General features: G+C 36.3%; 1 protein-coding gene across 5 annotated transcripts in view; it reads right to left on the bottom strand.

Annotated features, from left to right (window-relative positions):
* Nucleotides 1-15,159, bottom strand: part of SLC4A10 (solute carrier family 4 member 10) — a 293,603-nt gene that overhangs the window by 28,979 nt on the left and 249,465 nt on the right. For all 5 annotated transcript variants that reach the window (XM_029934489.1, XM_029934491.1, XM_029934488.1 and 2 more), the window contains 4 exons: nucleotides 10,667-10,828; nucleotides 8,871-8,984; nucleotides 7,425-7,586; nucleotides 661-912 (listed from right to left, as the gene is read on the bottom strand). In XM_029934489.1, coding sequence (XP_029790349.1) covers nucleotides 661-912; nucleotides 7,425-7,586; nucleotides 8,871-8,984; nucleotides 10,667-10,828 — 690 coding nt within the window. The remainder of the gene's footprint in view (nucleotides 1-660; nucleotides 913-7,424; nucleotides 7,587-8,870; nucleotides 8,985-10,666; nucleotides 10,829-15,159) is intronic.

Here is a 15,159-nt window from a genome sequence, read left to right on the forward strand (position 1 = left end):
ACTTGTATAAATGATTAAATAATCCATGAGAATTTTCAAATTATAGGCAAATAAAATGAGCTATAATTTAAAATATAATTGACACACCTTGGTAATATCTGCCAAACTTCTATGAAAAAATAATTACTCTTTAATGTTCTTCCAAATGGATTCAATTATTTTAAATGTGAAAAAAATAAGTATATACAATAGTGAAGTCCATGTAGTAATTTCATGTAATATGTAATATACAAAACTGCGTATGTGGCCATGACCATTACACCGCTCATCTCTGCACCTCTATTTTGTACTAGGTAATGTTCATTGCAAATACATCTGACAAGAAAATAAAGACTTTATTTCATGTAGGCCTACAGTGAATTCAAGTCACAAATCAGTTAGAAATGAGTGACCTGTCCCCATAACTTGGTAACTATTTCAAAATTATGATAATAATTCACACATCAAATTTTACTTTGCCAGACTACATTTCTTATGTATTTAAGGATTCTGAAATATAGCCCATAACTCCCCCTGTGAAGAAGTAATATAAACATGGTAGAGAAATTCATCACCTTCGTCACAGGTCATACAATATTTGCAAATTGATAGCTTAGATTCAAGTGAACAATAATAAGTATATTCTGCCCTCTCTCAGCTTTATAAAGCAGACTTAGTTACCTTCAGAATACTGGTCATAAAGACTGATGAACCCATAAGGATAAAAATCATAAGCCCAGTAACCCTTTGCTCCCGAATGCCAAGAAACTTGGGCTGTTCTCCTGGCGCTGAACATTCTGATTCCAGTTTTAAGCTGTTGACATGAGTGATGGACAGGACAGTGGCAGCCACAAACCATGGCAGGCCCATGATGGAGCACACCCCAAGCATGACAGCCACCATCAATAGATCCAGATGGTACCCACAACCTTTCTGTTGAAAGAAAGAAAAGAGGATTCTCACAGGAATTGAACTTAGTATAGAGACAAATGATACCATCATCATGGAACAATAAGAATAGAAAAGAGATATTATCTTGAGTCTTATACAACTGATTCTAAAATGCAAAATCAGTTAAAGATAAAAACTGGGATGCCTGGGTGGCTCAGTCATTTGGGCGTCCAACTTCAGCTCAGGTCATGATCTCACAGTTTGTGGGTTCGAGCCCCACATCAGGCTCTGTGCTGACAGCTCAGAGCCTGGAGCCTGCTTCAGATTCTGCGTCTCCCTCTCTCTCTGTCCCTCCCCTGCTCACGTTCTTTCTGTGTCTAAAAAATAAATAAACATTTAAAAAAATTTAAAAAAAGATAAAAAGGTAACAGTCTGAAAATTTATAATCCACTTAAAGAAAAGTTACAAAAGTTCCTGTTACAACTATAATTATAGTGACTTCTATCTACTTTAATAGGTTTAAGGTATTTCTGGGTTAATATTACATTAGTTCTCATTGCATTTCTGTTGGATAATTAAAGTCATTATTAAATACAGTCACTTCTCTTAGTTTCCGTAAGTAGGCAAGTTAATTCACAATTCATGTATCTACTCATTCATGATTAATTCATACCAAAAACTACTGAAAACCATATACCAGGCATCAGGTAGAAAAAGAAACCAAGTAAGGATTGTATCAACAACAGCACTCAGAATGGCCTGTGAATAGAAACCACTTCCTGCCAATACTAAGAAGCCCTTCATATCAGGTCTCCTAAAGAGAAACTCTTCTTAAACATTCTGTGTCCAATTGCCCTCTTTTGTCTCAATGGGTGGGTGTCTCAACGTATTTTACTGGGAAAAATAATATCATGGAAGCTAAGCTTCCTTATAGATACCTATTTTTATTCTAATACAGCTTTTATTCCCATTCTCATTCTCATCTCTTTCAGTTTCAGCACTAGAAATATTTGGCCCCTCCCTAAAAATGAAAGGTTTTGTGTTTTCTACCTCTCTGTGATCCTACCCCACTATCACTGACCTCCAGCTGTGGCAAACTTCTGTGCTTTCTAGGGCCAGACAGGACACATAACCAAGGAAACGCAGGTGCAGGAGGCACGTGGCGCGGAGATGCAGGGAAGTGAGAGAGCGTGAGAGGCTGAGGGTTCCGAGGGAAAAGACTGAAGGTGGGAAGAGCAAGTAGTGTGTCCCTCTCCCTTCCCCCACTGCGGGAAAATATCAGAGGAAGCAAATAGCTTGGCCTATTTTACAGTCCAACAGTTAACGGCTACTTAATGAAAGGTAGTATAATAAAGTGGTTAAGAGCTTAGGTTCTAGAGATAGGTGGCCTGGGATCAAAGGCTGGCTCAACCAATGACCCTGAGCAAATCACTACCCTCTTGTGCCTCTGTTTCTCTATCTGAAAAAGGATGATGGTGATAACAGGAGGCACCCCTTTGGGTTGTTGTGAGAATTAAATTATTTAACTTTGAAAATCATTGAGAACAATGTTTAATATATACTAAGCATTCAATAAATGTTAGGGACTATTATGTTCTGGCAATTGAACAATAAATTTTTATCTGTACTCATTTGTTTCAAGGCCCCTCAATAAAATTATATGTTTTTTAATGGTAGGTAACTTATATAATATCTCAGTTATATTTGAAAGAGAGGGAGTGTGAGTAGGTTAGGGGCAGACAGAAGGAGACAGAAGATCCAAGGTGAGCTCTGCTGTGACAGCAGCAAGCTGGATACAATGCAGGGCTGGAACTCATGAGCCGAGCCTTGAGATCATGACCTGAGCCAAAGTCAGATGCTCAACTGACTGAGCTACCCGGGTGCCCCTTTCCTGCAGTTTTCAATGCAATCACTGGCACACAAGAAGCAATCAATAAGGAACAGATTGGCTTCTTTAGAGGGAAATATACATCCTTAAACCATTTTTTAGAATTGGATTTAATAAGTATAATTTAAAATAAAGATAGCCATTAAATTTGTTGTTATGAGTATGAGCAGAAATTACCAATTCTTCTAGAGGAATAATTTGGCCTTTATTTTTTTTTTAACAGGCAGTTTTACCGAACAGCAAGCGCTTTCTGGTTAATATGAAAGCTCCTATCGCCTGGAGTGTGACATACACTGAGTATTTGTTGCATGTTTGTCCTGGTAGTGCTTTCTTTCTGCTATTTTGTTCTGTTAATCGTTCTGTTTAGAAAAACACTCTTAAAGTCAATTGTACTTCCTTTTCTTTCTGTCTATCCCTACCAAACTATAAAAGCGCAGAGAGCCATCAGTGAGAAGAAAATGACAGATAAATGTCCCACATAAGGGCCTTTTCCTCCTGTGTTGTCACCAACGCGGTGGCAACCTTCCTTGGGCAATGTTCCATCCCATCAGAATGCCGAAACTCAAATTCCCTCGGGAATACGCCTCTAGAAACTTTTTTCTACAAGTAACTCAGGAACGACTTTTATTACTAAGAGCTGGAAGATGGGAAAAGACACACTCTGGGGTCAGCGTAACTAAAACGGCAAAGTAAGAAGCTTCAGCACCACAGTGTGGCCCTCTAGTCCAACGAACAATTTGGAAGATGTAGTCGCATAGAATAGAACTCAGATTTTGGTCCCTTTAAAGGACCATGTCTTAACCAGTTAGAGGAGTGTTTTGCCCTAGGGCCCCTTGGGTGAGAAGGATATAGAAAGAGAAGGATCTAATTATTTAAGCCTCTGCATCTGAGGGAGTACAGTGTGAATGGTGCCCCCTGGGCTGTTTTGCAAAGTTAGGGTCCTGCTAAGAGAGAATGCGGGAAGTGCTAACAGCCAGGAGATAAACACCAGAGGACCCAGGACAGGGGCTTTGGGACTCTGGCTTATGTTTTTGGCACATCCTGGGCTTTCTCAGGGACCATCTTCACTATGGTTTAATAATATAAGGAAGGCCTTCTTCATGATAGTGATTTCCTATAGCTCTTAGTGTTTTAAAAATGTGAAACAAATACAAACAGTGCAATTCTAGATTACAGGAAGCAGACAAAATAATGGCTTCAGAGCAAATCATTTCATTTTTAAATTTAGAGAGCTAACTTTGTAAAACACAAGTATCTAATAAAAACAAAAATACAATTTCCTCCTGATTTTGCTGTACAGTAATGGGAGCATCTTAATTTAATGTGAATCAAAGGAAATAAAGCAGTGCTGGCACTTCTACTAATTAATCATTATCCTTCTTGCATTTCATTAAATATCGTAAAACTTGGTCTTTGTACCCAAATTATTAGCTGATAGGCATGACAGCCAAAGAGAAGTATCCCTTTGTCAGAGAGAGAACTTTGTACCTTCTAACATATTTCTGTAGATTTTTCTGAAATAAAGACAGAATCCGAGCTTTTATTCTCACTTTCATCCATGAATCACAGGAAATGGACATATGGGAGGAAAAGGGAGCATAGCAACAGGTGATGCTACACCAGACCCCACTGAAACCAACATGCAGCAAGACAAGAGGCCAGCCAAGAGGACCATCTGATACCCAGATGCCACTGCTGAAAAAATTCATTTCAAAGCTTGGCAGCAATTTCCTGCATCTGTCAAGTTAACCACATAAAAGACTATAGATTGACATGAAGAACCAGGCTGACAAAGAGGGCAAAAAAGAACATATCAAATGCCATAATCATCAAGAGAATGTGGTGCCAAATGAATGTTGCAAATGCATTCATTTACTCAAGTGATCTGAGATTGTATTGCTGTTTATTAAAAATGATGTCAAAAGAAGCCTGAACTGTCTACAGAAACATGTAGAAAAGCCCACAGTTGTATCTTAACAGAAACTTTCTTTTCTGTAACATAGTATCTTTCTTTCCACTTTTAGAGAATGTACTTTAAAAAAAGCAGTTTTTTTCTAATGCTTTTCAAAGGGCTTCAGCTAACCTATGCCCAGCCCACTTCTCTTAGCTAAAAAAGAAGTGCTAGAGAGAGTATGGATTTGTATCTATATATAATATACATAACAATTTGCCTTCTCAAATTTTTACATTTGCATTTTGCAGCTTCGATCACTCCTGAATGACCCCAAAGACCATGAGGTGCAGTTGAGGTGGAATTTTGTAATTGGAGCTTCTTCATTCTGAGGGAGGAGAGTGAGTTGGGCCAACTTCTTCAGCTCCACACAGCTTTACTATGTATGTAGTAACATTCTTAACATGATAAAAGCATTTTTAATGGCATGAAAAAATGTCCTATAAGAAAACTACTTTGGTAATGGAAGTGAAGAAAAGGTGGAAAGATCTAAAATGTAAGTTTGGGAGACATAAAAAGGATGAATTCCAAGATGACTTGGATATCTGACACGAACTGAAATACACAGTGTGGGGTCAACCCGGCGCTGGTTACAGGTACTAGAAAACATGATTCATTAAGGTTTTCAGGGGCATGATTCAACCAAGGTAAAAATGGGTTTTCAAGTGATAAAAAAAAATTAGTAAAAGCTGAAAATGTGGTTAACTTGTGGTCTGGGGGTATACTCAAGAAACACATTTCTTTTCCGGACAGTGTGGTTCAAGTCAAAGCCAAGAGACTGTGCAAACATTTCAGTGAAGCAACAGGTGGGGGAGTAGCTATGGAACAAACCGTTACTCTGAGGCAAGAATGTTCTGAGAATGTGATTTTTTTTTTTTTACTGTCGTTAACGGGAAAATCAGCAGCAGCAGACCACACGGTACCGAAGCTTATAGAGGATAATGGTTAGAGGCCAAAAAAAAAAAAAAAAGGGTTCAGTGTAGGTAAACTATATCTTCGCTGGAAGGAACTTGCTTGGCAAACATCACATCTAAGGAGGAGGATGGGGTGTTCACACTTATAGTCACTAAGAAAAAATTCTTCTGTTAATGGCAACATAGCAGAGCTATGAGGAAGTCAGACTTGCTCTATTATTTACTAAATCTGGGCTATGGAGGGATAAAATATAAAAATTTTACTGCATGGTCATTTATTTGTAGAATAAAAATTCATTACAAATAATGTAATATATTTTAGTAACACAGCCTCTAGTTTATTTCAGGCTTTGGAGCGCCTGGGTGGTTCAGTCGGTTAAGCATCTGACTCTTGATTTTGGTGCAGGTCATGATCTCACAGTTGTGAGTTTGAGCCCCGTGGTGGACTCTGTGCTGACAGAGTGGAGATTGCTCGGTATTCTCTCTCTCCCTCTCTCTCTGCCTCTTCCCCCACCCCACAAAATAAATAAATACAATTTTAAAAAATTAAATGCTTTAATGTTACATCTAATTTTACAAATGCAAGTACTTAAAAAGCCCACTTAAAGAATGTTATATGATATTTTAGCTATTCAGAATAGAGAGTATATGTGCTGAGTGGGAGCTTTGGAGAGAATGTGAATGTCAAGGGCCTACCACAGCCTCAGGAAGCAGGAGGAGAAGGTGCTATGTAATTTATAAGGTCGAGAGACCTAGAAAGAACAAAGATATGGAACGGCCAAAAAAGTCATATCACCCCCAGCAATCGTCACTTCACAAAAGCAATGCATGATCAAAAATAATCCAAGCCATAATTTAAAAAAATGTTTTAATGTTTATTTATTTTCCAGAGAGAGAGAGAGAGTGCAAGTTGGGGAGGGGCAGAGAGAGAGGGAGACACAGAAACTGAGGCAGGCTCCAGGCTCTGGTTGTCGGCACCGAGCCTGACGTGGGGCTTGAACTCACAAATCGTGAGATCATGACCTGAACCAAAGTTGGAAGCCCAACCAACCAAGCCACCCAGGTGCCGCTGATTTTAATATAACATATTCCTCTAAGTGAGAGTGCTCACATTAAATATCTCAGAAATACTGCACACCAATGAACAAGTTTGATTATTCACAGTTGCAAAGTGACAGAGTCAGAATATGATAAGATATATCCATATTTATTCTCTTCATATATAAAAAAGTCATTGAAATCTGCAATAAAACTCAGCAAAGACATCACTTACAAACTATAACATTTATGGCTGGGTTTTCCATAATGTCACAGACATTATGGAAAGATAAATAACTAAAACAACTGAGAAATAACCTGAAAATGTAATTTATTCCAATAATGAATGCAGCCTAATAGACGATACTTAGGGTCAGCTAGAGAAGTAGATGAAGCACATATCCAAGACAAATTGGTAAGGCCGCACTTCACCAGAATAGATGGTTATTTCACTAAAGTGTTTCAAAAATGGTAAAGTTGCAACCTTGGCAATGTGTGTTATTTTAAGTCCTGGAAGTAAGGTTTCAGAGTTTAAGCTCAGCCAAGTGCAAGTGCTATAAATACATTCATTAAGAAATTAAAAATTAATTAATTTTAAGCTCATCGTAAGACACAGTGTCATGAATACAGACAATAAAAACTGCAAACCTGAAAACATTATCTTAATATTTCACTGTACAAATGAACAGGCAAAGTATAATAAATATCAATCGATGTCCATTCAGTCACAAGGATTTGCATTAAAGTGGATGTTAAAACATACCTTCAGCTTATGCTCTTTTCTGTTGATGATGACAGCTGTAATCTGTTGGTCCATAAAAATGAGAATAGTACAAAGCAGAGCAGGTATGATAGCAGCTAGTACTGTCCACCATGGATTTGGACCTAAAGGTGTAACAAACCAGCCACGATCATCTCTGGTAGGCTGCAAGAAATAGAAGAATGTGTATAGTTAGTTACTGGATTAATGGACACCTAATCAAATTAAGTCTTACAGATGCTACCAGGAAAGCACCAATTATTCACTGATATGCTGAGTGAGCTATATTTAATAATAATAGTAATATCTACAAAGCATTTATAAGGTATAAGGCACTAGTCTTAAGTGTTTTAAATATTTTTAAAAATTTTAACATTTTTTTTTGAGAGACAGAGAGAGACAGATTATGAGCAGGGGAAGGGCAGAGAGAGAGAGGGACACACAGAATCGGAAGCAGGCTCCAGGCTCTGAGCTGTCATCACAGAGCCTGATGCGGGGCTCAAACCCACAAACTGTGAGATCATGACCTGAGCTGAAGTCAGATGCTCAACAGACTGAGCCACCCAGGCGCCCCTAAGTGTTTTAAATATTTTAACTCAGTTTTTTTTCGAAACACTGTAAAAAAGATACAGATAATAAAATTGAGGCATAGAGGGGTCTAGCAAGTTGCCCAAGGTTCCAAAGATAGTTAAGTGCTGGAGACAGAATTTAAACTCTGACTGGCTCAAAAATCTATGTTCTTAATCAACACCTATAGTAAATAAGAGAATATTTATTGTTTACAGTTGACAAATTTATTTACGTTTATAAATAGCACATTGACAAATGTGTATAATTCTTATCTTAGATGTGTGCACAGGCCATTATGTGAAAATAGCATAAAGACACTTGGTTCTTTCAGGAGGTCAGGGAATGGTCCTGATCGTTGCTGGAGCCTGAGATGAGCCCCTAAGGAATTCATTTTGAGAGTCCTTCGAGGACCTCCCCAGCCCTGTCTGACAGGTGAGAAAACTGAGGCTCAGAGAGGTTAAGTAACTGGCTCACGGGTTACTTTCTTATTAACGTGGTCAGAATTCCATTCCAGACCTAATTTTATCTATTTCCCAAGCCCTATCCACTGCACAATTTTGCATCAAAATAATGCATTTTCTCTTAGTTTCAAAATGTGTCCTTACCTTTCAGGAGTGTTGTATATAGATACAACTACTAGAATAATTGATGGAAATTTTTTTCAGTTAGTCTCTAGATTCCACCTCTGGGATTTTTTTTTCTTTTTAATATTAGTCCAAAATTTTAGTCATGCAGTGGGCATTTTATTGAATTATCTGTTAGTCTATATTCCTTATATTTTCATGAAAATCTTAAGTACTAGGATTACAGCCATCATCTAAATGAAGGTTAGACATGCGGAGATGGAGGAATAGACAGTAAATGCTATGATAACTTCACCTTGAAAACACTTGGCACTTGTAGTTTTGGAGATGGGATCCCAATGGCATAGTCGATTAAAACCATACACAGAATTGTAAGAAAGACAGCAAAGTCACTCACTATGGATCGAACCTAAAAATAATGAAAACACTTGTCACTTAAAGAACTACAAATAGTAAGAAATACTCAAGAATACAATCCAGAATCACAATTTATAAACACTTTATGACATAATATCATAATATTATATTTAATGCATATTATAATATTATAATTAGCTCTGTCAGAACCTGAGTATATATTTATGTATTCAGTCATTAAGCCAGATATGCACTCAACCTTCCTAGAATGAGGCACACTGTAATAGCTACATGGTGATTGTGCTCTTTTCAGCATTTATTTAAAATCTACATTTATTAAGTGTATGAATATTTAAAACACAGAATAAGATGTCATGGCCAGAATTAGGCTGAATTTTAGGATTCTTTCTCCTGACGGTACTATTTTAATATGATAAACCTAAAGCACAATAAAAGAATCTATTTATATTGAAGAGGCAGAATATTTTAGTTAATCTGAGTTGTTAAGTATGACAGCAGGGAATGTGTACAACAGAGCGGAAAGAATTTTAAACTTAGTCTGTATAAGCTAGTTCTTTTTCCATTTAAAAAAAAATTAATTCCAGTGTGTTAACATACAGTGTTATATTCATTTCAGGTGTACAATACAGTGATTCAAAAATTCCACACATCACCCAGTGCTCACCAAGATAAGTGTATGCCAATTTTTAAAGGCATTTTTTATTTATCAAAAATTTTGTTAAGCTTATTTTTCAGAGACAGAGAGAGACAGGGCGTGAGTGGGAGAGGGGCAGAGAGAGAGGGAGACACAGAATCTGAAACCAGCTCCAGGCTCCACGCTGTCACCACAGAGCCCGACACTGAGCTTGAACTTACAGACACAGAGATCATGACCTGAGCCGAAGTCTGCCACTTAACCGACTGAGCCACCCAGAGGCCTCAAGTCATTTTTCATTTATAATGCCACCTTCAATTAATCATATTGAGCTCTGGGGGGTTGGGGTGGGGGAAGGAACTAATCTTCTACCTTAGAGAAGGAAGAGATGACAAAAAAAGAAGTTTTATCTGGAAGAAACAGTTCTTAAAACATTTTCCTAGAGGGGAATTTTGATCATAATCTTTAGCTCATCCCTAAAAAGCTTGTTTTCTTGTTTCTTTTCTTTTTTTTTTTTTCTTTTTGGCTGAGTCAGACATTATAGGTGTTACTTTGCAGTGTTAAATATTGAACTAAGCTGTTTCTCTGTTTACTTTCCTCTCCAAATATGCAGATGCAAACGTGGTGGGTTAGGGGGAGGGACTGACACTTTAAAAACGAAAAAGAGAATAGTGTTCCAATGAGTCTTGCAGGGGCTTTCCCAATTAGAGAATGTAACAGTGGCTTCTATGAGGTATCTGTCAGGCTGGAATAGTTCCCACTACTCACTGGGCAAGAAAGTGACAATCAGTAATGCAGTGTGTGCTTTTGATTTCCAAAAGCCTAAGTGGGAAAGTGGAAGCTTATCTTTGGGATCTGAAGTTAGAATAAAAGCCCAGAGGGGCCATGCAGTCCTAGCGCCTGATCACAAAGGATCCTGCACCTCTCTCACTGCACCTCACTCCTAACCTGGCAAAAAAAAAAAAAAAAAGCCTTTCAGTAGCTCCTTTTATGACAGCAACTGCTATTTCTTCTGTCTTAGAACCCACAGGACTCTATAACATGCTTCGTGTTGGTCGGGAAAATTGCAGCCGAAGTACCTTGGTTGGAAAATAGCGGCTGGTCTTGAACTGCTTCAGGGTGGCTGACAGTGTAACTGTGGAAAAGAACAGGATCACTGACCAAAACAGAACATCTGGGACATATGGGTGGTCGTGGCCACAGGCTCGTCCAACATACTCTCCGTGCAGCGATTTGCATTCCTGCAAAGGGGAAGTAAAACAGACGGAGCTAGTAAGGCATAAAAGGACATGTTTCTTTCAGAAAACGAACATCTTAAGATCGAGTGTAGTTGAGATGCTGAAGCTCTTCATGTAGGGCTCTCAGTGATTCAACAGAGAGCAGAGTAAGCTTTATGATTTCTATTTGGATAGGTAGTGAGTAATTTTAGAGACACAGATTATGTTAAAATTGAACATGAACCACTTGTAATATTTTTGCTTTTTCAGAATTAAATTCAAATCTGTAAAACTAATTGACTGCCAATCAATGTATATTTAACCTAATCTCCACTAAGTTCCTAACACTAGATTTATTGAAAATATGACAGACTTGATGAGTGGTTACTAGGGTCGACACTATGCCAAACCATTTAAATATATGATCTTAATTAAATTCTACACCCACCCTATAAAATAGGGAGCTGTCCTTATTTCTATTTATGTCTGAGGAATCTGAGACACAGAGAAATTAAGTAATTTGCTGTGGCCTCACTGCTGCTGGGTAGCAGAGCTTTGATACAAACATGGTGTCTATAGAGGGAACATTATCACACATTAAAGAAGAACAGTGATTTCATAGAATTATCTAGTCCAAAAGATACCAAGAAAAATGAGAAAGGCAACAAGAAGACTGTGATATATTGCTGCTTAAAATAAAACTGAGAGTCAAAGATGGAGCTCAAAATTATATTAAAGAACAAAGAGAGAAAGTTACCACGTGAGTAAGGCAAAGTTCACATTTATTATGACTTGTCCTTGTCTCTGTTTTTTTCCTGCCATGTATTTTTATCAGCCCCTGAAGGATCATTCTAATTACTTTCTTAGCCAGGAGGTGGCAGCAAAGTCAAAAAAATTTCTTTTCTCCAGGAAAAACAGCATTTTAAACATTAATATTCTGAAATGAAATTAAAAAATTATTTTAAACTCATTTTAGTTTCTCTTATTTTATACTAAATATCGTAATCCTGAAGTATTTTTTTCAAAACAGAGAAAATAATGGTTTAAGTGATCCAGGGACCTTATTAGTCCTTGAGATATTCTGGACCTGAACAGACATTGAATTGTGCAATGGTACAGAGAGATCTTAGAGAAAAATATGGACTGAGGATCTATCAGCAGCAGAGTCTGCCCAATTAACAAGGCCTCGGGTCCTGGACTCCTTGTATATCAGAAAATAAATATCTTCAAAAGATTTTAGAATAGGTCACAGATAGCCACATTATCCGAAAACAAACCAACAACCAATAAAATCTATTTGAGGCAACTGTCCCTAAGGCTAGAATTCTTGAGAACTATAGTTAGCTTACCTTATAATTCTCAAAAGAAAAAAATAAATAAACTATCCCCTTTTCTAATCTAGCTGCAAATATCTTCCTTGCTACTAAAGTTGAAATTTCAAATATCCGTATTAAGCTAATACAGAATTCTAGCCTTTGGATAATTAAAAGACCAAAGAAACCACACCCTCCCAGCTTTATCTATGGCTTTAATTTTCCTTCTCTCAAAACTCTTTAAAAAAATATAAAGTATCCAAAGGGAATTCTTGCATTTTTAGTTGCTTTTCTTGCTCCTGTCCAGAGATGCTGGTAATTATTAAGCAAAGTCTTGATTAAACAGAATGGCTAAATACAAAGAGGAGTTGGGAGATGCATTGCAAACATGTCATCTATAGATTTGTGGCCATCCTTAGTGTTTGGTGCTGATACAAAAATCTTTTAAATATTCCTTGGACTAGGCTGGGTCTTGTTCTCAATTCTTAAGAACACAGATGCCATTTAAAGGATCATTCAGTGCTCATATAATCTATGATAAATTGCCAATAGCTTGCCTTGTTATTTTAATTCAAAGCAAATTAGAAAAGGGTGTGTTTTTTTTCTTCCTTTGAAGGGGGCAATGTGCTATTTAAAAAGAAAAATTGTGACCTACAAAATTCTACATTTATTTTCTGGTTTATACTAACTGTACCCCAAACACACACACACACACACACACACACACACACACACACACACACACACACACACACAAAATGTATTTTATTAATAAGAACAAGAAATTCAAGTTGGCATTATCATCTTCTCCACATATATGTACACAAGCTAAATATGTAATTCTAGCACTGAGACAATTCTGAGCCAATTTTTAGTCAATTGCTGGTGAATATTTTAAACCTTACCTAGGAATGACTGATTTTGAGATACTGTTAATATATATATTATTAAATATATATGAAATCTACATATTCTAGCTTGCCATAAAAGACCTGAGTTAAACATTATTCATGAGAACCAAGATATGAAAATAACTTATATGTCTGTTGATGGATGAAGACAATATGGCATAAATATACAATGGAATATCATTCATCCTTAAAAAAGAAGGAAATCTTGTCATTTGCAAAACACACGGATGAACCTGAAGGACATTATGCTAAGTGAAATAAGCTAGACATGGAATGACAAATACTTTATGACTTCACTTATATATGGAATCTAAAATGTCAACATCCTAGGAGCAAAGAGTACAGTCACAACTACCAAGGCCTGTGGGGGATGAAGAAGGGAAAATAGGGAAATATTGGTCAGAAGCTCTAAAACTTCAGTTGTGTGGGATGAATAAATTCTGAAGATCTAATATACAACATGATGACGATGATTAATAATGTTGTATTATGTCATTGAAGATTGCTAGGACAGTAGATCTTAATAATTCTAAACAAAGGGGAAAAAAGGAAAAGGAAAAGAGAAAGGGAAGGAAAAAAGATAACTATGTGAGGAGACAAGTATGTTAACTAGCTTGACTGTGGTCATCATTTCATAATGTATACATATATGAAACACCATATTGTACATCTCAAATAGATACAATTTTTATTTGTCAAACATACCTCCATAAAGCTGAAAAACAAAATGAACCAAAATAAAACACTTACATTAAATACTAAATTTGTGATAGGGAACTATGGTCCAAAACAATCATTGAATGTTTATTCAATACTTACTATGCATATAGCAGTTTGGGAGAATCAAAGAAAGCTAAAATTCTTCACCCTTGCTGAGTTAGCAAGGTATAAATTACAATTCATGAGATATGTAGCAATCCAATAAAAACTTTTCAAATGAATAATATATAAATGAGGTATCACTATTTTTATAAAACCAGTTACAATAGCCATTAGCACAGTGTTTTATTAATAAAATGGTTTTGGTGATGCTGAGGACTATGCTGGAAAAAAAACCCAACATTGTAATTAAGACAAAAAAAATTTAATGGTCTTCACTGACTTAAAAATTATAAGATTTTTTTCACTGTATAGCATTCCCTTTGGTGATAAAGGCTATTTCTGGTCAAGATTAGCAATTACCCATTGCAAAAACTGCTTTTAACTAATGAAAAATAATATGAAAATTTCTGCCAGAATGTTAACACCTAGTACAGAACTAAAAAAAAAAACAAACCCAAAAACAAAAAACACAGTCCAAGATTTGCTTTGATTGCAAAATATTTCTTTACTGTACTCCGCTTGACCCTAAAACTTTTAATATCTAAAATTAACTCATTGCCAGCCAGATCAATTGTGCTATGAGTCTCTTAGAGGGTTATTATTAAGGATTTTCCATTACATAGAGTATTATTCAACATTAAATTCTTAAGACGCTATATAACACGTAGAGTAAATCATCATGTTAATAATCGAGAGATGGGATTATTGGGTTTCTGTACTGAAAATGTGTGTTCAATCATGGGACTCTCTAGATGTAATATCTTTACAGTTTACACAAAGGGAAAATAAGTGGAAGATTCACTGCTGTATTCTGTCATTAAGCCAGATATGCACTCAACCTTCCTAGAATGAGGCACGCTGTAATAGCTACATGATGATTGTGCTCTTTTCAGTATTTATTTAAAATCTACATTTATTAAGTGTATGAATATTTAAAACACAGAATAAGATGTCATGGCCAGAATTAGGCTGAATTTTAGGATTCTTTCTCCTGATGGTACTATTTTAATATGATAAACCTAGAACACAATAAAAGAATCTATTTATATTGAAGAGGCAGAATATTTTAGTTAATCTGAGTTGTTAAGTATGACAGCAGGGAATGTGTACAATGAAGCAGAAAAAATTTTAAACTTATTCTGTATAAGCTAGATCTTTTTCCTTTTGTAAAAAAAATTCCAGTGTAGTTAACATACAGTGTTATATTCATTTCAAGTGTACAATCATAAAATATACGTCAAGATAAATTTTCAACTGAGAGCAAGTAATTTGATTTTGATTCTGAAAGAAAACATTTAATGGGGAAATT

This window comes from Suricata suricatta, chromosome 3 (assembly GCF_006229205.1).
Source record: "Suricata suricatta isolate VVHF042 chromosome 3, meerkat_22Aug2017_6uvM2_HiC, whole genome shotgun sequence".
NCBI classification, from domain to species: domain Eukaryota; kingdom Metazoa; phylum Chordata; class Mammalia; order Carnivora; family Herpestidae; genus Suricata; species Suricata suricatta.